The sequence below is a fragment of the Felis catus genome, chromosome C1 (assembly GCF_018350175.1).
Source record: "Felis catus isolate Fca126 chromosome C1, F.catus_Fca126_mat1.0, whole genome shotgun sequence".
NCBI lineage: Eukaryota > Metazoa > Chordata > Mammalia > Carnivora > Felidae > Felis > Felis catus.
In genome coordinates, this window is record NC_058375.1 from 33,650,568 (window position 1) to 33,674,887 (window position 24,320).

At 45.8% G+C, this 24,320-nt stretch overlaps 1 protein-coding gene across 1 annotated transcript; it reads right to left on the reverse strand.

The window, feature by feature from the left end:
* Nucleotides 1-832: 832 nt before the first annotated feature.
* Nucleotides 833-24,099, reverse strand: LOC111561629 (L-amino-acid oxidase-like). The gene is made up of 8 exons (XM_045033595.1): nt 23,982-24,099; nt 7,746-7,850; nt 5,238-5,452; nt 4,638-4,750; nt 3,416-3,617; nt 2,828-2,896; nt 2,485-2,621; nt 833-2,066 (listed from the first exon to the last, which is right to left on the reverse strand). The coding sequence occupies exons 1-8, from the start codon at nt 24,097-24,099 to the stop codon at nt 1,091-1,093; spliced, it is 1,935 nt and encodes a 644-aa protein (XP_044889530.1). The 3' UTR covers nt 833-1,090.
* Between the last annotated feature and the right edge of the window lie 221 nt (nt 24,100-24,320).

Sequence of the window (24,320 nt, forward strand, 5' to 3'; positions counted from 1 at the left end):
CCCAGGCAGCCCTGCTGTTCATTCTTTGTATCTGGCACTCAGCATAGTGCCTGGCACATGGTAGATGAGAAATAAATATTTAATCAGAGAGTGAGGGAAATAACGTATATTTAAGTGTCTATGGGAAATCCACTGAGGCATACACAATATAATCCCAGCTGTTGGGGGCTCTCAGTGTAGTTGGACAGATAATATGCCCTCACAAAGTCATTACATCATAGCATAAGAAGATCCATTGTCCAAATATTTGGGACTCTAGGGAGGAAGGGTGGAGGTTGAAAAGAGAGAGAAAGATCCCTAGGCTTTGGGTATGGCAGTTAAGGGAGGATTCAGGGAGAGGGAATAAGTTATTTGGGTCTGGAAGGACAGGGCAGGTGTTAGAGAAGAGCAGGGTGAGTATGGAGAACAAGCTTGGTGTCCTCTCAGAGGGATGTATAGGCTGACAGGCAGAGGTGGGGAGAGGGTCTGGTTGGTGATGGGGAGGTAAGGGTGGAGTGGAAAAGTCTGTGGGCCAGGAGGTGTCTCTAGGAAGCCAAGATCCTGCTCTTACAGGCTCAGAAAGAACTGAGAAGAGCCCTTATCTCTTCCATCCATGTAGACTCCATGTTGGGCCAGGATTTAAGCTCCCTCCTCGCCCTGCGGAGGCACACAATGATGGGGTTTGTGTGCATTGTGAAGTGTGTGTGACTAATCTGTGGTTTAATATTGCTGTGGTTCAGGGTTTGTCTGTTCCTTTAGAAGCTTCTAGTTGTATATGACAGAAATTAAGGCATTGTTGGAACCTTTCTCTTTCGCTTTTTATTATTATGCAGCTGGAGACAGTTTCCTCACAGCTAAGGGCAGATTCTAGCGCTCACCATCCTTGATTTACTCCTTACCCTCCATCTACTCTGATTCTGTTGCTTCCCTCCTCAAGGCCTGGCAGGGGAGAGAAGGGGGTGATTCTTTGTGGACTGGCCAACTGGATTCTTTGGCGCTTTTGGATTCTTGCTTGTGGGCCGGGGGACTAATGGTGACCTCTCTCTTGGGTCTCTGCCTCCAACTCCCACCTCCCAGCCCCTTTCCTGCCGGATTTCCTCAGGGATTTCTTTCAGGGTGAGAAATGATTCTGGGTATGAGTGAGGGTCTTCTGCCTTGCGGTGGCCTCCTCGTCCACGGCAGCCTGGATATTCCTGGCTGCCCGCAGGCCGGACTTGATAGCAGTGTCTATCCAGGCGTGGGGCATGGAGGTGTGCTCGCCTGCAAAGTGGATGCGGCCCTCAGGCTGGAAGAGCTGCAGCGAATAGTCCGTAAACTGGTAGGGTGTGAACTCAGCGAAGGCGCCCATGGTGAGGGGGTCCAGAGACCAGCGCTTGAGCACAGAGGAGGGGCACATGCGCCGCAATTCATCCTTGGGTATCTGGTGCACGGCCGCCAGGTCCTCCAGGACCACATCCTCCACCTGCTCGTGCGTCATGGATATGAAGAAGAGGGAGTCATCGTCCACGGTGTAGGAGGCCAGCAGGACGCCCTTGCCGCTGGGGAGGCTGTGGCTGGGGTAGTAGATGAAGCGCGAGGGCCGGTCGGTGACAGAGACCCCACCCCGGATGCCCTCCCTCTCCCAGAAGGGCTCCTTACAGGCCAGAACCACCTTGGTGGCGCTGGTGTAATGCACCACGCGGAGCGCTTCCACCTTGTCCGGAGAGAGCGGTGGCTTAAAGGTGATGAGGCGCGTGGCCTTGGCTGAGGCCGAGATAATGACGAAGTCCGCAGTGAGGTTGTGCTTCGTGGAGCTGGGCTCACCTGCCCGGTAGGAAACCTGGACCTCAGGCCCGTCCCTCACCACTGCCTCCACCTTGGAGCCCAAGTGGATGGTGCCAGGCTTCAGGCTGGTGCTGAGGGCCCTGGGGAGCTGGTCGAAGCCACCGGTGATCTCAGAAAAGCTGCAGGGGTGAGCGGAGGGCAGGGGTGAGTGTGTGGGCACCAGGCCCCCTTGCTGGGTTTCCGGCAGCCCTCCTGGTCTGAAAAGCAAGGAAACTGGCTTCCTGCAGCCTGTGCTGGATGCTTCCTTCCATGTCCTTACTAGTCTCTGTGAGGGAGGGATGATTGTTTAATTATACTTTGGAAAACCGAACCCTGTTGAAGAGGGACTGTCCCAGGATGACATACCCCGTCTAGACCCATAGCCTGTGGATTCAGTTACCATGCAGTCCTGTGTCCCAGAAGGAGTCCCAGAAACGTGGTTTTGGATTCTGGCTCCAGCCCTCACCCCACTTAAGTGAATTTGGATGAGTCATCGAACCCCTCTGAGCCTAAGCATCCTCTCCAGTAAAATGGCTCTGAATAATAGTATCGACCTTCTAGGTGATGAAAAGTGACAATTTTTGGAAAGTGCAGATAATTGTGTCTGGCACATAGTGACCTACTCAATAATCATAGTTCTGTTTCTCTGCTCTGGGGGTTGGAGGAGGGGCAGATTCCAGCCCTGGTCCCAATTGGCCTTACTCGTCCTTTTTGGAAAAGATGAAGTCTGTCCTCAGGGACTCTAGGAGGGACTTGTAGTATCCAGAATCCTCATTCATCACAGTCCCGATCATCTTTACTGCTCCTTGGCTCAGCTCCCCTTCTTTCAGCAAGTAAGCCTGTGGGAGGTAGGAGTGCCAGATGGAGGGCCCAGCATGTAGGAATGGGCTTCAGCAGGGGCCTAGGGCAGGCAGGGGGTGGGACTGGACTCCAGGGAGGTAATGTCTTTGGCAGTGGGAAGAGAGAGTCCTGGTCAGCAGAGAACAACCCTGGTGGGCTAGGCTGAGCACAGATCTCCTCTACCCCTAACCTTTGACTCACATACCTTGGTGGAGTAGGAATCATAAAAGGACACCAGGTGGCTGCAGTTGAAATTTTTCAGATTTTGTTTGAGCTGCAGAAGGGGAGGGAGGGGAAGAAGTTTAGATGTAAGTCATAGAGCAGTGGCAGGACTCCTGGGTTCTATTGGTGTCCCTTTGAAGAGGGTGGGGGCAAGGAGGTGGGGGATAGAAAGACTAGGGGAAGTGTGTTTCCAAGAGCTCCTAAATGCTCCTCTTTCCTCCCAAATCTCCCCTTCATTTAAAGACCTTTGGAGACTAATATTTAAGGGGAAAACATTCACTGCAATCCAAGAGAATTGATTCATTACTGAGTATTGGGTTATCTGGTGATTCCCTTTCCTTCCACTGTCATCATCAAGCAGTGGGCTGTTGGATCACCAAGTACAGGAGAGTAGATGGGTCTGGGCATTAGGGTTGGGGTGACAACATTCTTAGGGGATATTAGAGGAGGGACCAATCACAAGAGTGCCAGATAGGAACCAGGCTAGCTGGGTCCATCCACAACTTTCCAGGTGATCTTGGGCCAGAACTTGTTTTTTTCCCAACCCTGGGAGGGGTGAGGCAGAAGGCACCTTGGTGATGGACTGGTTGAAGAGATTAGTAGCACCCTTGCCCTTCTCCATTGGTTTCGTGGAGTAGCCTAGGAGCTCTGGGTTGTCCTTGACATCCCTGGTGCGATAACGTTGTCCGTTGATGAGGTACCAGGTGTTACCATCATATTCTATGAACTTGTTCATCTTCAGGCCAAGCTTCTTGATGTAGGTATGAACTAGCCTGGAGCAGATACAGGTATAACATGGCACCCATCCCAGGACCTCATTCCTGCTGGCCTCACTGTAGAAGCCATTTCCAGGAAAGCCAGTTTCTTCATGTGCCCAGAGAGATCTGACTGTTTCTTCCTAACCCTGCTTCCTCTTGCTGTGGTATTAACTCTTTTTCTTCTGTTTTTTTCTTCCCCCACAAGGAAGATCATGAGGAGGGAGTTCACCCATCACCCAATAAAGGCTCTTTAAGAAATCCCAGAGTACAAGACTTAAGGAGAGGCAAAGGCCTCTTGTTTCAGACAGTATTTGAAATCCCACCTTCCATTTCTAAGTTGAGGCCAAATCTAAAGACTCCTAGTTTAGGCTGGTTCATTTTGTTTTTGTTTTGGTGGTGTTTGGAGGGAAGTCTTGGGTTCAGTTTACACATAAGGCAAAAAAGAAGTCATATTTTTGGAGGTATGTCGACACCAGGTGAGGGATCTCTTTTGTCTTTAGAAGCCACAGAACCAGGGGCTGGGTTCTGCCCCAGGAGCCAGTTACAGTTTAGGGGTCGAGCATATGTTTTTGGGCCTGTTGCCTCCTTGATTTTGAGGAGGAGCTCTGTCACTTTCTCCTGGGAGAATCTTGGGTGTGTCACTTAATACCTCTGAGCCCCGTTTCTTGATTTGTAACCAGCGTGGTGCCTGGTACATAGAGGTGCTCAAGAAATGGCAGCTAATATGATTATTAAATATTACTAGTTTGTAGCTTAATGGGGTATAATGGACACATATGAAGCTACCCATATTCAAAGTACACAATTTGATGAATTAATGCTAACTATTATTATTAGTTTGGGACCTACCATTTTCTGTGTGACCCTGGTCTCTGGGCCTCAGCCTTCCATGTCAAGTGGGAGACCAATGTTAGTCTTGACTCCACCTGAGACCGTTGATGTGAGAGGCTCTGACCCTATGGCAGCAGCCCCCCTACCCAACCCCTACCTAATTCCTCTTGCTTGCCCTTCACCCACCCCTTCCTTGGCACTTACCTGTGGGACTTTGGGATTCGCATGGGCCCCAATTCATAGTACCAGCCCTCCTCCTCATTCCTGTATGTGACAACTCGACCCCCGATGTGGTGGCTGGCTTCCAGGATGGTTACCTGGAGTCCAGAGAAGTTGTTGCTGGAGTCATGCTTTCCCTTCTTCCACCCTGTACACCCATCCCCATCCTGCCACAGGCTCTAGTCTGGAATTCCTAGCAGTAGGTCCCTGCATGTGCAGGATAACCACACGGTGGGTTGGGGGTGGTGGTGGAGGAAGTTCTTCCGGGAGGGTCCTGAGTAATGTAAGTGGGGCAGAAGTGCTCCGTGGTGGCGGGGGACCAAGTGCCTCTTGGCCTGTTCTTGTTAGCATAACCCTTCTCCGCTTTTGCTTCTGTGAGAACACAGGTGTAACTAGGGTCAAATCTCAAGGGAGCCTGGGGTTTTGAGGAACCATAACTAAGAGCTAAGAGATCAGTGCATTATAAGCAGCCATCTAAGAGCTGACTGTAGCTTCTCCCTTTTTCCTTTTCCACCCAAGGAAGCAAAGTGATTCCCCTCCTCAGACCCCAGGCAAAGGATTGAAGCCCCTTCAAGACCTGCTCACCTGGTGGCCAGCATCTTGTAGGGCCTTGGCAGCTGCCAGGCCTGACATGCCAGCTCCCACTATTACCACACGCTTGGGCAGCGGGGAGGCGTGGAGCCCCTTCTGCGCCGTGACAAGGATGGACTCGTACTCGGGGTCCTGGAAGCACTTGACCAGGTCCTCAAAGTAGCCAAGGCAGCTGGGAGTAGCCAACAGCAGCCCCAGGATTAGGATTCCTGTGGTAGAGAGGGGAATTGGGGACTGCCTGTCTGGGGCCCGGGCTCCGCACCCTGCCCTACCCAGGATGAACTTGGCCGTATGAGCGCGTGCAGGTGGTGAGGTCAGGCAGCACCCGTCAGATATGTGGTTGTAAACATGCATATTTGTGATTGTGTCTGTGTGGGGGTGATTGTGTTGTGTGGGGTGTGGACGTATGTGCGAACCGTGCTGGTGTCAGCTGTGTGGTTGTAAATACAAATGCATGTGTTCACGTGTATGCATGTGATTGGAAACCCATGAGTGTGTGCAGAACCATCTATGAATGTGAATATGCCTGCTTCTGATGGTGGGTGTGTGTGTGAGCTTGTCTGTGATGGAAGTTGCAGTGATTGTAAGTTTGTGATCATTGCCCTGTATGACTGTGCGTTGTCAGTGATTTCATAGGAGGGGGTGTGTCTGTGGGACAGTGTGGGCACCTGAGCAAATGTGTGGATGAATCTGTATGGGAGAGCAAAGTGGGTGGGTGTGGTCTGGGTCTGAAGAGTGAGGAAGGCATATATGCATGTGCTTGAGTTTGTGAGGGAAATGGGTGCTGGCATTCTTGTGTGTGATGCTGTGAGTGCGTCTGAGCGTGAGGCTGGGTGGCAGAGCCGGAGGGTGTCTGTGTTCTTTGCGAATGTGTGCTTTTGTGAGAGGATGGGTATGTGTGAAAGTGGGAGGGTGTGAGGCATGGTTCTCTTCGGGTGGAACTGTGACCAGTTTCTCAGCGATATTACCAGTGCCCCGTGGACCTTGGCAGTCCTACTTCTCCTCTCCAGCCTGACAGTAGTTTTTCAAATCCCTCCACGTTTTCTAATGTGCAGCCAAGATTGGAAACTACAGTTAATATGTAACACACAATAAGTCCAGAGTGACGTGGTGGTTTTCGTCCCCCAAATTGACTGCTCTGATGCACAGAGAAATTCACCCAGGAGGGAGTCTCCAACGAGAGACTGTGTGGTTTCCTTGGTGTTACCTGCTCTGAAGGGGACCGTCCAGGAGTGCTGATGCAATGTGCCCCCCTGCACTAGCCCTAGGATTTTTGGGTGGATGAGAATGCCCTTAGTCCAGTCTTTGTACATGCGGGATACCCGAGATGCATAGAAGGCAAGGGATCTTCAGGTGCCAACCCCTGTAGAGACTACACGCAGGGGTGACTTCTGCAGGGGTGACTTCTCCGAAAAGAAGAGGGAGTAACCAGCCACCATGGTAGAGAACCCCAAGCCTCACCCCCTCTCCTCACCATCCAAGCCTACCTCAACCCCCCGAATCCATTTTCACCCCTGACAAACTCTCCCGTCTCTCTGAGCTACCGGCATTCCTGTCTCAGTCCCCATGTCCTTCCCTCTGAATGGACCCAACCCCTAAACTCATTACCTGGACCTGGACCCATTCTCTTGACTCACTTTCAACACCTGGACCTATGCATAGCCCCCCACGTAGCCCTGACCCATCTCAGTTCCCATGTCTTTTCCTATTGCATGGCCCCATGCTCAGACTCCCTCTCTGACCCATCTCAACCCCATCCCTCCATCTCCTTTCCCTGTTTCAGAGTCCAACACTTTCTCACTCAGGTGCCTCTGTCTCAGACTTAGAGGAGGGGCCCCACTTACCCCTCATCTTGGCCTTGGCCTTACAGCTCATGCTGAGCCCAGGGCAGCTCTCTCTCTCTTTATGAGGAGCCAGCTCCACCCCAGCAGTTGCTGGCCTCTTCCCACCGGCCTGCCCCTAGGGCTGAGCCAAGCAGAGAAGCCCAGCCCTCATGGTGAAAAGACCGTGGTGACTCGGCCCCATCCTTGGCCTCATCTTCTGCCTCCTGGCCTTTCCTTCCTCCTGGCCCATCTCTCCTCCTAGGGAAATACCCTTCTCCCAGCTCAGACCCCAGCACCTGGGTACTAGTTGGGAGAAGGGGCTGTGGGAGCCAGGTGAGCCATCCCCAACCTCCCAGGAATGGGTGAGGACTGGGGCTAAGTGTCTGGGCTGGTTTGGAAGGCCAGTGTCTGGGCTCCCAGCCCAGTCAAAGCTCCCAACTGCCTCCACTAGAGAATGTTTAGTTCCACCGCTGTCCCACCATGAGCTTTCTGCTCCACTGTGAGTTTGTCCAAGGTGGGGATTCTGGCCAGGAGCTCCCATGGAAGATGTGCCCTTCCTGCCCCTCTCAGGGGCTCCCCTGGCAGGCTGGGCAGATGTCTCTGAGCTGGCCCATTTGCAGTGGGGAGGGGTTTTCCCCCTCTTCCTCTGAGTCCTCTGGGGGCTTCCTTGGACACTCACTTCTCTGGCACTGGAATTCCTTCTCCTGGGGAATCAGGCCAGCTGGCTGTGGTACCAAGACTAGTTCTTTGTTCTCTGTGTATAGTGCAGGTGGAGATAGGCTGGCTGGCGAGACAAGTGGACAGGAAGCAACATGGGCCTGGGAACGGGGGAAGCAACATGGGGCTAGGGAGAGAGGGAGTCAGTGTCAGGGGCACAGGCCTCAGATTCTGGGAACCAGGGTGGCATAAGGGAAAGGGCACCAGCAATGGAATCCAACAGAACTGGGTGCAAATCTTGCTTTATTACATCATTGCTGTGTGGCTTGGGTCATAAGGCTTATGATACTTCTCTGAACCTGGATTTCTTTACCTGTAAAATGGGCCAATAATACCTTCTTCATAGGGTGCTTCAGGATTAAATGAGATGATGTGTGTGAAGAGCCTGGCATAGTACCTTGCACTCTCTAGGTCTCTAAACTGGCTTCCTTTTTTCCTTTTGGAGATAGGGTTTGATTTGACACCAGATCACACACAATCATAGTATCTTTAAAATGGAAGTAATTCCTCCACTACAGCGTCACTGGATGAACCAAATAAAATAACACATGGGGGTTACAGTGTGAATGGCTAGCCTTTAGGCATAGATCAAGGGCTCTCTCTCTCTCTCCTGCCTCTTATGTTTTGAAATAGCTTTGTTGAAATATGATTCACATACCGTACAATTCTTCCATTTAAAAAGAGAAATTCAATGGTTTTTAGTGTCTTTTCAGAGTTGTCTACTATCACCATAATCAATTTTAAAACATTTTCATCATTCCAGAATGAAATACAGTACCCATGAACCATCCCTCCCCATCCTTCTCATTGTCCCAGCCCTAGGCACCCTAGACATTACATATATCCAGAACAGGTATCATACGATATGTAGCCTTTTGTGACTGGCTCCTTTTGCTTGCATAATGTACTCAAGATTCACCCATGTTGTCACATGTATCCGTACTCCATCCTTTTTATGGCTGAACAATTTTCCATTTATGACTGAATATTTTATTTATATCATATTCGTTTATCCATGTATCAGCTGATGGCCATTTGGGTTTTTCCCACTTTGGGGCTACTCTAAACAATGCTAAACATTCTTTTATAAGATTTTATGTGGACATAGATTTTCATTTGTCTTAAGTATATATTTTGGAAAGGAATTGCTGGGTTATATGTTAACTCTATGTTTAACCTTTTGAGGAATTGCCAGACTGGTTTACAAAGCCTGCACCATTCTACTTTCCCACTAGCAACAAATGAGATCCCCAATTTCACCCCATCTTCAACAACACTTGTCACTATCTGTTTTTGATTGCAGCTGTCCTAGTGGGTGCGAAGTGGTATCTCATTGTGCTTTTGGTTTGTATTTCCCTGTTGACTAGAGATGTTAAACATCTTTTCATGAGCTTAATGAACATTTGTAGATATTCTTTGGAGAAATGTGCATTCAGATCATTTGCCTATTTTTACATTTGGTTATTTGTCTCTTTATTGTTGACTTGTAAGAGTTTTTTATATATTGTAGATACAAGTCTCTTACCAGATATATATACACATATGTTTGTAAATATTTTCTCCCATTCTGGAGATTTTCACTTTCTTGATGATGTTTTTTTAAGCATGGAATTTTAAATTTTTGATGAGGTTCACATCATTTATTTTTTCCTTTAATTGCTGTGCTTTGAGTATCATATCTAAAATCCTATTGCCAAATCCAAGATTATGAAGATTTGCCCCTATGTTTTTTCCCAGTGGTTTTATATTTTAAACTCTACTATTTTGATCATTGGTCCATTTTGAGATAATTTTTATATATGGTGTGAGGTAGGCTTCCAACTTTATTCTTTTGCATGAGACTATCCTGTTGTCCCAGCACTATTTGTTGGAAAGACTATTCTTCTCCCCTTTGAATGATTTTGACACTCTTGTGAAAAATCAGTTGACCATGTACATGTGGTTTTATTTCTGTACTGTCATACTGTCTTGATGACCATTTTGTAGTAAGTTTTGAAATTGGGAAGTGTGTCTTCCTACCTTGTTTTCCTTTTTTTTTAAGTTTATTTATTATTTTGAGAGAGAGAGCATGCACATGCGGGCAGGGAATGGGCAGAGAGAGGGAGAGGTAGGGAGAAAGAGAGAGAATCCCAAGCAGGCTCCACGGTGCCAGCACAGAGCCCGATGTGGTGCTCAAACCCACGAACCATGAGATAGTGACCAGAGCTGAAATCAAAGAGTCAGACGCTTAACCAACTGAGCCACGCTGGTGCCCCCCTACCTTGTTTTTCTTTTTAAAAATTTGTTTGCTATTACAAGTCCCTTGAATTTCCATATGAATTTTAGAATCAGCTTGTCAATTTCTACAAAGAAGTTGGCTGGGATTCTGGTAGGGATTGCATTGAATCCATAGATCACTTTGAGAAATATTACCATTTTAACAATATTATCTTCTGGTCCATAAAGGTAGGGTGTTTTCCCACTTATTTACATAGTCTTTAATTATTTCAACAATGTTTTGAAGTTCTTGGAGTATGATTTTTGTACTTTTAAAAAAATTTTTTAATGTTTATTTATTTTTGAGAGAGACAGAGACAGAATGCGAGTAGGTTAGAGGGAGAGAGAGAGGAAGACACAGAATCTGAAGCAGGCTCCAGGCTCTGAGCTGTCAGCACAGAGCCCGATGTGGGGCTCAAACTCACGAGCTGTGAGATCATGACCTGAGCTGAAGTCAGACGCTCAACTGACTGAGCCACCCAGGTGCCCCTGATTTTTGTACTTTTTAAAGAACTTTTTTCTTACTGAGATGAAGTTCATATAACATAAAATTAACTATTTTAAAGTGTACAATTCAGTGGCACATTTGCTATGTATTTATAGCACATTCACAGTATTGTGTAACTGCCACATTTATCAAGTTCCAAACATTTTCATCACCCCAAAGGAAAACCTTGCACCCATTAACTAGCCACTCCCCGTTCCTCCCTCCCTGCATTTTCTGACCACCAGCAATTTTCTTTCTTTGTGTAAGCTTTTATCTGTTCTGGATATTTCATATAAATGGAATAATACTGTGTGTAACTTTTTGTATTTGTCTTCTTTCACTTAACATAATGTTTTGGAAGTTCACCCACATGTAGAGCGTATTAGTACTTCATTACTTTTTATGGCTGAACAATATTGTATGTATAAACCATATTTTATTGATCCATTCATTGTTGTACATTTAGGTTGTTTCCACCATTTGGCTATTGTGAACAGTGCTGCTATGAACATTTGTTTGCAAGTATTTGAGCATTTGTTTTCAATCATTTCTGTTATTCTGTTCGTTTCCTGGGGCTGCCATCACAGATTAGCACAAGAGAAACTTACTCTCTCACAGTTGTAGAGACTACATTACAACAATGTGTTGTGTGGGCCATGCTCCTTGCAAAGGTTCCAGGGACGGATCCTTTCTTGCCTCTCCCAGCTTTTGGTGACCCCAGGTGTTCTTATGTTGGGGGCTGCCTAACTCTAATCTCTGCCTTCACGTGGTCTTCCTCTTCTGTGTCTGAGTGTCTCAAATCTCTTTCTGCCTTCTCTTATAAGGACATCATTGGATTTAGGTCCCACCTTAAACCAGGATGATCTTGTCTCAAGATCTTTCATTTAATTGTGTCTGAACAGACCATTTTCCCAAATAAGGTCACATTCACATGTTCCAGAGGTTAAAGCTTGAACATATCTTTTTTGGGACCACTATTCACCTCATCGCAGTTCACCTTTTGGCCCCTCTAAATTCATGTCTGTCTCACGTGCCAAACATATTTAGCCCCAAATCCCTCAGTCTCAATCCGTTACAGTATCATCTTACTCCAAGATCTCATCTAAATATTGTCAGCTCAAAGTCCCAAACCTGATGATCTAAATCATCTAAGTCAGGTACGGGGAAGACTCTGGGTATGATTCATCCTAGGACAAAATGCCTCTCCATCTGTGGTCATCAGAACCTGACAAGTCATATGCTTTCAAAATGCAAAGGTGAACAGGCATAGAGTAAACATGCCATTGAAAAAAGGAGAATGTGGAAGAAATAGAGATGTCACAGGAGCCAAGCAAGTTTGAAATCCAGCAGGGCAAATTCCATTAGGTTTCAAGGCTGGAGAACACCCTTCTGTGGCTGGATGCTCTGCCCTGCTACCTCACCACTCCATGCTTTGGGCCTGCAGCTCTGCCCTCTGCTTCTGCTACAGGCTCGGCCTCTGCCCTTGGAGTCATTCTTTCCTGAAGGGTAGCACATGTTTGAAGACACAAAAGGCATTCAACAGAGAGAGAGAGGAGAGCAGGTTCTATGACTGAGCCTAGGTGCACACCACCTTTAAGAGGTAGAGAGATGAGGGGAACTATAAAGGAGATTGAGCAGGGGAACCATAGAGGTAGGAGGAAAACACAGGAAGTGAGGTGTACTGGAATCCATGTGAAGAATGTGTTCAAGGAAGGAGTGATCGGTTGTATGAATGCTTTCCACTAGAGTGATGATTGAGAACTGATCGTTGGTTTAACAACAGGAGCCTGATTACAGTGGATTCAAAAGAGAAGGAGAGGAGGAATTTGGGACAGTGAGTATATCAGCTTTTTTTTTTTGGAGGAAATTTGGACAGGAGAGTAAAGGATAGCAGAAAAATAAGTAGGTACGTGCAGGATGACAGGATGAAGAGTCAGAAGAGGTTTTTTGGTTTGTTTATGTTTTTGTTTTGTTTTGAACAAATCTGATTCGCAAAGATAGTATAAAGAGTTCTCACATACCCCACACCCTGTTTCCCCTGTCACCAGCATCTTTCAGTAGTATGGTACGTTTGTTGCAATTACGAACCAGCACCAATACATTACTATTAACTGAAGTCCATACTTTATTTAGATTTCCTTAGGGTTCTTTCCCCCTCCAAATGACCCTTTTCTTTCCCAAGATCATTCAAGATATCACACACTTTGAGTTGTCGTGTCTCTCGGGCTCCTCTAAATCATAACTTACAGAACACAGGTGGGTGGGGGCAGCACCCTATAATCACCCTATGATCACTCAGGCTAGGTCAGATTAGTCTCTTCCCAGGTTTTGCCTCTAAATAAGTCATGAAAGGAATTCATTTTCACAGTTTTGTTGTTTTTAGAATGAAGGAAGAGGGACTTCAGACTTCTATATTTATGATTTTTGTGCTTATGTTCATTTGTGGGGTTAGTCAATGATTTTCTCTTCTTGCATTGCCGGCATTTAGTTTTGCTGTCAAGAGTAAATTCGCTTCATAAAATGAATTGGGTAAGTCTCCCTCTCTCCACTCTTTGAAACAGAGTGACAGAGATTCTGTCCTTGGAGTTTTGTCTAAACTGCCTGACTCGATGACTGTCCTGGGGGAACAGTGGTAAGGGCATAGAAGATAATCTGAGAATGGGTTAAGTAGGTGACGGGGATTAAAAAGCCTATAGTTTTGAGTGAAGCCCAGGACAAGATGAGGTTCTGCAGCAGGTCCAGGCTGCCATGCAAGCTGCTCTGCCATTTGAACCATATGGTTCAGCAGATCTAATGGTGCCCGAAGGGTCAGTAGCAGATAGAGATGTTGTTTGGAGCCTTAGGCCATGAAAGGTGAATCACAACACAGACCTGTAGGATTTTGGAGCAAAGCCTTGTTATCCTCTGAAGATAACTACTCTCCTTTTGAGAAGCAGCTTTTGACTTGCTGTTGGGCCCTAGTAGAAACTGAACACTTGATCATGAGTCACCAAATCACCATGTGGCCTAAATTCCCATTGTAAACTTGATGTTGTCTGACTTACCAAGTTAAAAGTTGTCATGTACAGTAACAATACATCATCAAACAGAAGTGAAATGTATGCAGTTGGACTCTAGCAGTCCCTGAAGGTGCAAGCCATTTGCACTAGGAAGTGGCCCAAATGCCTATGGTCTCACGGAGGTTCCCTGTGATTAATTGATAAGGAAGAGAACAGCCAAGCCCAGTTTACAGATGGGTCTGCATGATACACAGACACCACCTGAAAGTGGACAGCTGTACTACTCTAGCTCTTTTCTGGGACATCCCTGAAGGCCTGTGGTGGAAAGAAATACTCCTAGGGGGCAGAACATCAACAAAGCACTTCATTGTTTGTTTCATCTGGAAGGGAAAACAGCCAGAGGTAAGAATCTATATTAATTAATGGACTGTAACCAGTGGGTTGGCTAGGTGGCCAGGGACTTGGAAGACAGTTGGGGAAGTGATAAAGATAGTCCTCTTTCAAGTAACACAGAATATGATGATATTTGTGTCCTGTGTGAATGCTTACCAAAGGGTGCCTTCAGCAGAAGTGGATTTCAATAGTACAGTGGATGGAATGTGGATACCTGTCAGCCTCTTTCCCCAACCACCACTAGCATTGCCCAATGGGCTCATGAACAAAATGGCCGTGGTGGCAGGGATGGAGGATATGCCTGGGCTTAGCAACTTGGACTTTGACTCACCAAGGCCAGTGTGGCTGCAAATCAGGCTTGAAGTATCTTTTTCCTCCCTTCTCGCTAAAGAGTTGGTTGTTAGACTATTAACATCCTACCACTTGTTAACACCTAGACTTTCAGTTCGTGGCTGTGGGACATTTCTCATATTACTAAATCTCTGTGACTCAGTTTCCTCATTTGCAAAATCATGACGATAACACTATCTATTTCACAGGGATGTTTTGACTATTAAGAGTGTTATTATAAGGAAAGCATTTAGAAGAATACCAGGCACACAGGAAACAACCACCTAATAAGGCTTTGCTGTTATTACTATCATTACCATCATCATTATTATTATGTTTGTAATTACTGTTATTGCTATCCCTTTTGCTTGTCTGTGTGTCTGTGTATCCTTTCATTGGCTCACACAAGATTTATAGCCTTGGGGGATACAAACACCCCAGGATTCAAGATGCTGAAGGGATGCATGGTTGGGTCCCTGTGGGTGACTCATTATTGCTGATCAGATGGACAGCTCATTCTTCAACTACCCAAAGACAATGGAATGGGCCCATGGCCAAGAGGCAGGACGTCTGGGTTCTAGTCTCCTCCGCTTAGTCATATAGGCCTCTGAATTTCCTTTTCTGGGCTTAATTTTCCTGGCTGTAAAAGAGGAGTGGGGAGCTGGACATGCTGACCTTGAAGGCCAAATCTGACTCAGCAGTAAAGTGACCAAAACCACTATCAAAGACTCCCTCAGGACCTGGCCCATGACAAGTGCTCAGCAAGTGTCTATCACCATTTTTGTCATCATCTGTAAAAAGGGGACCATAACTCCTCCCTCACAGGATTGCTAGGAGGACCTGGTGAAAAAAATACATGTGAAAGTGCTCAGTAAACTGTAAAGTGCTGTGAGCCTGTCCCAAAGCACCATTAAGATAATCTTGATCATTAGAATCATCACCACCTCCTGCTATCCCTTCAGTTCCTTCCCTAGACACAAACCCAGAAAACTTTCTGGAGCACCTGTCTTAGCAAATGAGAGCCAATTCCCACAGGGTCCCTCCCAGAGGTCTTCTCCACCTGAGGCCAATTAGACAGCCCATGGGGTTAGCACTGCATGCCCTGCCTTGCCCTTCTCCAGAGCCCACCCCCTGCTCCTTGAGGCCTGTGGGCCCCTGGGTCCAGAATCAAGCATCCAGAGTACAGCCTTCCCTCTCGTGTCAACCCCCAGTTGGTCCCACCCCCACTGGTGGCCACAATCAGCTCTCAGGGCAGTAGACAGGATTTCAGTTAGAGGTCAGGTATAGACCTTAATTTGGACTGGAGTGCTGAAGCATGTGATACTATGGACACAGACCCAGCCCAGGAGGGTTTCCATGCTGGCTGCCCCATTGTCTAACTGCTTGGTCTTGGCCAAATCCCTCAGCGTTTCTGGGCCACATTTCATTTTCTGGGACATGGAGGGTAGGACCATGCTTGGCAGTCTTTAATTCTTCATTTGAAATATCAAGGTGGCCTGAGTTTCATCCTGTCTATAATCCTAGATTGCTTCTGACCTTGGGCAAGTTACTACACCTCCCTGGGCCTCAGTTTCCCCATCCATCCAATGGGGAGATAGGCCCTCACATGGATACCTATTCACAGCTGAAGTGAGGGTACATGACAAGGACAAGGAGAGTCAGGGCCTTGGCTCAGGGCAAGGGGCACGTACCTTTTGTGTCATGGTTCTGAGGAAGAGAATTGACGAGGTACATTTTTATTTTCCTGAGTTCTGGGCCCAAACTCTCGATTCCCCTGAATCTTTCAGCCCATCGGGCTGGGCTGGAGGAAGTGGGGGGATGTGGTTGGGTACAGGGGAAGACTCCCAGGGCAGTCCTCTGAGCCTGACACAGGGCTCAAACTCACAAACTGTGAGATCACGACCCGAGCCAAAACCAGAAGTCGGATGCTCAATCAACTGAGCCACCCAGACACCCCATCCCTTTTTTCTTCATTTTGTAAGTTGATCCACCCCCCCAAAATTATTGACATATAATTGACATATAACATTATGTAAGTTTAAGGTATATAGATGTGATGATTTGATACAGGTATATATTGTGAAATGTATATTGCAATTAAGTTAGTTAACAAATCCTCGCCTAATTACCATTTTGTTGTTGCTGTGAGAACATTACAGATCTACCCTCATAGCAGCTTTCAAGCATATGATACAGTAGGGCTAACTATAGTCACAGGCTATGCTTTAGATCCCTGGAACTTACGCATCTTATAACTAGAAATTTATACCCTTGATCAGCGTTTCTCCATTCCCCCCAACCCTCAGGCTCTAGCAACCATTCTTGGTTCTGAGTTCAGTGTTTTAATTTTTTTTTAATGTTTATTTACTTTTGAGAGAGAGAGAGAGAGAGAGAGAGCGAGCCCGAGTGCGGGAGGGGCAGAGAGAGAGGGAGACAGAATCTGAAGCAGGCTCCTGGCTCTGAGCTATTAGCACAGAGCCCGATGCAGGGCTTGAGCTCACTAATCATGAGATCATGACCTGAGCTGAAGTCGGACGCTCAACCAACTGAGCCACCCAGGCGCCCCTGAGTTCAGTGTTTTTAGATTCCACAAATGAGGAAGAGCATACAGTATTTGTCTTTGATTTATTTCAGTTAGCATAATAACCTCAAGGTCTGTTGCCCTTTGTTTTAGTGTAATTTACTTAATTGTTGTTTACATAGATTGACTTTAATAATGATCTTGTTTAACAACCAGCTTATGGCACTTCTGAAAATTCAAGTTGGTTCTGTAGCCTGGGGCTGACAGGAGGGGGTCTCCAAGCTCAACTGCCTCATTCCGAATAGCTGGGGAATAGGAGGCCTCGACAGGAGGCAGGTGCAAGAACTCATAGTCATGGAGGCATGGCCAGGACTTGTGCCTGGGTTTTCAACACATTATCTCATTTAATTCTCCCAGCCATCACAGAAGGTTGGGGATAGTAAGAAATTATTATGATTTTACAGAGGAAAAGGCTGAGGCAGAATAATAGCAAGTTTAAGAGGATAGGCACTAGAACTTAATAGATCCTGCTGTGAGTTCTGGTTCTGCACTTAGAGGATGTGAGCTTTTGGGCAAGTTCCTTACTCTGCTGGACTTCAACTTCTTTATATGTATTATGGAGCTGCTCCACTTACTTTCCAGATAGTGTTTGCCAGTATCTGAGAGTGTAGCTGAGTCTGAGGAAGAGCTGATGGTTGGGGGGAGACTTGGGATCATAGCTCTCCCCACCCTGCCCCTCCCAAGAAAACTTGAAGCACCCTGGGTGCTCCTAACCCCAGGAAGGCTCGGTTCAGGGACATACAGTAGAGCAAGCTCCAGAGATGCCACGCAGGAGGGAATGTGTCACCTCCCTGCCAGGCGTGACTAGAGGAAGGGGGAGGTTAGGAAGTAGACATAGGGATGGGATTGACCTTTATTAAGTGCTTCTTCTGTGCAAGACCTGATATAGGGTAGGGGCTTCATGGTCAACTCTTAATTATCATCAGAGAGGCTGAGTAACTTGTCCAAGGCGTTGGACTGGTGGGGGGTGGGGGAGGATTGTGATTTGCCCAAAGCGGCTCAGTAAGCAATAGAGATATGACTGAAACATGGTCTAATCGACAAGTTGGGGGAACAGGGGTTTGGGAATAAGAGGGGAATCAGAGTGAGGCCTTCAGTTCTTGGCATTTCTTCAAGGTGACTGGGTGCAATCCCTTCTCCCCTGGGCTGTTCATATCCTCCAGAAGGCTAGAAAAAGAAATAGGCAGATCACTACCTTTCCCCAACCTGGGTGTTGTTTGCTGCTGCTCTGTTCCCAAAGGCCTCTTCCTTGTAGGGTTCTTGTTAACAACATTCAGGGAATACCATCTTGGCATCCTCACCAGGGACAGGGTGGAGGCAGGAGGCAGAGGGATGGTCCTTCTCCACTTCTCCTAGGGAAAGCCTGGTGAGGAGGCAGACCTATAAAGCTTCAGCAGCTTGGTCTACTGATGGGAGCCTGGGATGGCCAAGGCTCCTTTTGTCTGTGCTCCAAGACGAGACAGGCAAGGCCTTCAGCCCTGGCCGGGTGCAGTGAGCTGCACAATGGAGAGAAGGCAGGGGGTTCAGCTTCCAGCCTCTCAGAAACCTAGCGCCTTTCTGGAGACTGGGTTGCCTGGAATCCTGGTACACTGGACTCAACCGCCCAGGGGGCTTCCTGTTCAGTCTCTTTTCCTCAAGATCAAGCGATAGCCTCTTTGTGACTTGTCTCAGGGGATACCAGAGGGGTGAGATGGTCGCTGGGCTTGGGGCTGTGGGCAGGATGCGGGCATCTGTAGGGGCTGGAGGTCAGAAGTAGCCAGGTCACCTAACCCCAGGTCCTCTCTGTACCTGCCCCCCAACATACCCCCAGAACCATTTCCTCATTTGCTGGTGTTGTTTCCTCACCACTTCATACCTCATTTCTCTTCCATTCCTTCCTTCTTCCTACACCCCCTTCTTTCTCTCACTTACTCATTTGATAAATATTTGTTCATTGTTCTCCTGTGTCAGGCCATGTTCTAGGGGCTAGAAAAAGTGCAATGAGGAATATAATTTCCTGAGCCCGAAGATCTTCAAGTCTGGCTGAGAGACACAACTGTGAAAGGACAATGATGGTTATCTTGGGAGAAGCCTTCAAGAATGGCAGGGCTTTCCATGATTACCAGGACCCACCCCCATGCTCTCCCCAGGCTTGGGTACTGCCTATTAAGACAGAGTCTGCTGGGCTGACAGAATTTTAGAAGACTTTAACTAAATGATGCTCCCATCCCATGGAAACCAAGTGTTTCTTCTCTCTACAAAGATTTACTAAATTCTAGAGTGGTAATACTTTCCAAAATCCTCTCCCATTGATTCCCTCTGCTTCCCACTCAGTCCTATGGCTCCTCATACCCAGATGATGACATAGATGGAGGGAGCTTTATCATGAGAGAGAGTTCATGGCTGCAACTTTAGCCCTTTGCCCTCGGAAGATTTTGATCTGGTCCTGTCTGGTGGCTGGCTATACCTCATCAGCCACGATTCCATAGTAGATCATGCCAAACCTCAAGATCAAATTGATGTGTAGATGGGAAAGTTTGTTCTTCACCCTTCCCACTTAGGGCCTGTTTGCTGGAAGTGGTGAAGTTAATAATTAAGAGTTGGCTCTGAAGCCACGTCACCTCCATTCAAACCCCAGGTCCACTGCACAAACCAAGTTATCTGGATTGAATCATTTACTCTCTCTGTGCCTTTATTTTTTCCTCTGTAAAATAGAGGTCACTGTACTTACCTCAGTGATTTGTTGTGAGGACAAGTTAGTGTAACAATTCCTAGCACACAGAAATTATTAATTAAATATTTTATATTATTGTTATTGAAAGGGACCTTATAAATTCTCCCACATATCCACACTTTATTACAGATATTCCAATTCAGTTAGTGGGAATTAACAGGAGAGGGAGAAAGATTTCCTCAAACTGCGTATCAGAACCCCCTAGAATTGCTAGGGTGATAACTCGTTGGTAAGCATAGGGGCCTGGGAGAAATAGAGGCAGCATCTAATCGAGGTTTTGGAGTGGGAGATGGTGGTGCGGGTCAGGGGAAGCTTCTGAGCTGAGCTGAGTCCTAATGCAGGAATGGACATTGGACATGCTACAGAGAGTGTCTGGGCAGCAGGGATGCAGCTGGGGTGCTCCTCCATGCTGAAGACCTTGGAGAAGGCATGAAAGTGTGACGGAGGTAGACACATACAGGAAATTGGGCATACCTGTATGGAGCCTATGCTAGTATGGAAGGCGATGGCATGGGGAGAGGGTTGGGTGCTGAGGCTAAAGAAGTCTGCAAGGGGGCAGATGTTCAGGAAGGGCACTGTGCATCTGTCTAAAGTGATGGGGCATGGGGAAACCTTAAAGGATTTTCAGGAGGGGAAAGACAGTGCTTCCTATTATATTTATTTTGAAATTGATTTCTGGCCAATTTTATGGTAATCAGAGAATATACTTGAAATGATTTCCATCCTTTGGATTTTTGGAGCTTACATTTATGGTGCAGCATATGGTCAATTTTGATAAATGTTTCATGAAGCTACACGTTTCTTTTGGTTAGTATTTGCATGGTATATATATTTTTTTCATTCTTTCTTCCTAGTGCATCTGTGTCCTTGTATTAAGATGTGTTTCTTTCCTCCATCCCAGCCTTATTGACATATAATTGACATAACATTGTGTAACTTTAAGGTGTACAATTCATTGATTTGATCCATTGAAATATTGTAAAATGATTAAGGTACATTTCTTGTAAGCAACATGTAGGTTTTTTTTTTTTTAAATTCAGTTTGAAAACAGGACTTTTATTAAAATATGTAGTCCTTTTGCATTTAACGTAACTACCGAAATATTTAAGTTCATATTTACCCTCTTTCCACTTCTTACCTTTAAAAAAAAAAAGATTTTATTTTTAAGTAATCTTTACACCCAATATGGAACTTGAACCCACAGCCCCAAGATCAAGACATTCTCCACCACCTGAGCCAGCCAGGTGCCCCTCCACTTATTTTGTATTTGGCCCACCTGTTTTCTGTTTGATTTTTCCCTCTCTCAAAAAAGCATTATTTTGGATTAGTAAACAATTTTTATTAGTCCATTTTCTACTACTTTAGGTAATGCATGATTTATTCTTTTAATGATTTTCATAGATACCACAACATGAATCTTGACTTATCAAAGTCTAACACAAATGATTAGTTTTACCAATTTTCCAATTATGTTAAATATTTAGAACTCTGACTTTCTTTACCCCCTCCATTTCTTATGTTATTGTTGTCATGATCTTTTTTTAAAAAAATCATTTTATTTTATTAATTAATTAACTTGAGAGAGAGAGAGTGTGTGTGTGAGTGGGGGAGGGGGCAGAGAGAGACAGAGAGACAGAGAGAGAGAGAGAGAGAGCGCGAGCAAATCTTCAGCAAGCTCCACTCAGCACAAAGCTGGAGCCGGGGCTCAATCCCATGATCCTGGGATTATGACCTGAGCAGAAATCAAGAGTTGGATGCTCAACACACTGAACCACCCGGGCGCCCCACTGTGAAATTTAAAAGGAATTGAAGACAAAGATCGTGACAGGGGTGCCCGGGTGGTGGGATTGGGCCCCGAGTCCAGCTCCATGCTGACGACAGCTCAGAGCCTGCTTGGGATTCTCTCTCCCCTTCTCTCTCTCCCCTCCCCCACATGTGCTCTCTCTCTCTCTTTCTCTCTCAAAATAAATAAATAAATATTAACAAAATAAATTCCACCAGACTTTATTATTGTTTTACATTCGTTATTAATTTATACTTACCCATTCCTTGAGGACTTGTCATTCTTTTTTGCATCTTCATGTTTCTGTCACTATCTTTCTACCTGAAGAATCTTATGTTTTGTTTGTCTGAAAAAGTTATTTCACATTTAAAATTTTTTAACTTTTTTCTTTTAACAATATTTATTCATGTATTTATGTATTTATTTATTTCTGAGATAGAGAGAGAGAAAGAGAGAATCTTAAGCAGACTCCACACTTGGCATGGAGTACGACACAGGGTTTGTTCTCACGACACTGGGATTATGACCTGAGCTGAAATCAAGAGTCAGATGCTCAACCAACCAAGCTACCCAGGTGCCCCCAATTTTTTATTTTTGAAAAATTTTTTTTGAACTAACTTTAAACTTACAGAAAAACTGAAAGGATACTATAAAGAAATCCTGTATGGCCCATATCCAGATTTATTAATTTTTAACAATTTGTCATATTGCTGTTATTATAATCTCGAGAACTATTTGAGAATAATTTGCAAATATCATGTTCCTTTAGCCCTTAATACTTCAGCGAATAGTTCCCGAGAATAAAAGAATACTCTCTTATACAGTAGCTGTCAAATTCAGGGAATTTAACATGACGCATTGATCTAATCCAATTTTATCAATTGTCACAATAATGTTATTTATGACATTCCTCCCTTCCAGGATTACTTCTTGCATTAATTGTTATGCTTTTTTTTTCAGGATCCTTCCTTCTATTATAGATTCTCAGCCTTTCTTTGTCTTTCATGATGTAGATATTTTTGAAGATTAAAAGCTAGTTATTTTATATAATATCCCTCAATTTAAGTTTCTTGGATGTTTCCTTATGATTAGATTCAGGTTTTGCATTTTGGGCTGAAATAATATATAGATGCTATATTGTTAGGATTTCAAATATGGAGACACATTGTGTCTACCTGTTCCTTTAAAAAAAATTTTTTTTTTAATGTCTATTCAGTTTTGAGAGACAGAGAGAGACAGAGTGCGAGCAGGGGAGGGGCAGACAGAGGGAGACACAAAATCTGGAGCAGGCTCCAGGCTCTGAGCTATCAGCCCAGAGCCCGACACAGGGCTCGAACCTATGAACCTGGAGATCATGACCTGAGCCGAAGTTAGACACTTAACTGAGCCACCAGGAGCCTCTCTACCTGTTCCTTATTGGTGATGTTAATTGTAATTAATCACTCGGTTAAGATATTGTCCAGTTTCTCCACTGATAGGTACTACTTTTTACTTCTGTAGTTAATAAATTCTTTATGGATAGATAGCTTTAACTGTGCAACATTCTATTTCTTATCATTCCAATTTTAGTATATGTGCTGCCGAAGCGAGCACTCTATTTCTTATCAGACTCACTTGCCATAGATTTAGCGTCTATACCAGTCAGGATGTCATCAGGAGACAGCACACCAGTAATGGGAACAGGGAAAATGTAATACAAAGAATTACTAACTAGTAAAAGGTGAGTAACTACTAAAAAGGATGAAAGACATCCAGAAGTATTAAGTGAAAAAAAAAAAAGCAGTTATTACCTCATGGCTCAAGGAGAGTACACACTGAAACATTGAAGGGACTAAGGATTTAGGACATCTCTCTCTCCCTCCCCCTTCTCCTGGCACCCCCACGCAGGTAAAAAAAAAAGGGGGGGGGGCACCTGAGTGGCTCAGTCGGTTGAGCATCTGACTCTTTTTTTTTTTTAATTTTTTAGCATTTATTTATTTTTGAGAGACAGAGACAGAGTGTGAGTGGGGGAGGGGGCAGAGAGAGAGGAAGACACAGAATCCGAAGCAGGTTCCAGGCTTCAAGCTATCAGCACAGAGCCTGACGCGGGGCTGGAACCCACGAACCTGAACCTGGAGATCATGACCTGAGCTGAAGTCAGATGCTTAACTGACTGAGCCACCCAGGTGCCCCAGCATCAGGCTTTTGGTATCGGCTCACGGCTAGTGGGAGCTAGCCCCGCATCAAGCTATGCACTCAAAGCGCGGAGGCTGCTTGGGATTCTCCCTCTCCCTCTCTCTCTCTGCCCTTTCTCTGCTCTCTCTCTCTCTCTCTCTCTCTCAAAATAAATAAAGTGTAAAAAAAAAAGTTAAAAAAAAAAAAAGAAAGTTTAAATTCAGACTTTTTCAAAGATAGTGTGGCTACCATAGGAATACACTCAGCTGCTGGTGGGCAGAGGCCAGAGTTTGCATAGAAATGACAACTGGGTGGGAAGAGTGTGGGCTGAATGTACGACTGTAGCTGGTCCGTTGAGGTCATTTGAAGTGCGTACTACTGGCCCTTCCACGCACCAGCCCACTGGCTCTCAAGCTGAGTGACTGAAGCCCCAACCAAAGTACTTTCCTAGGGTTAGCACATCACAGTGCCCCTCTAGCGCCCTCTATTGACAAAGCCTCACATTGACAGCTGGCAAAAGAAGTTTGCAGAGGAGAGGCTTGTAGCAGCTCTTCTAGACAAATGGTCTCTAAGGCGGAAAGGAACTTCACCTCTAAAGGTTTGGGAGCTGGGGCTGACATGGCGTAATTGATTGCTGCTAGACATGGATAACCAGTCTGTCTGCCGAAGGATGGGGAGTAAGACAGGGGAGATTGCATATGAGCACTTTACCATTTTTTATTTTGTTAAGGTGTTATGTCAGATGCTTCATGTATATTGCCTCAACTCCTCATAAGAACCAAGAGTTGAGTATTATTAGCTACATTATACAGTTGAGGAGATTGAGGCTCAGAGATGTTAA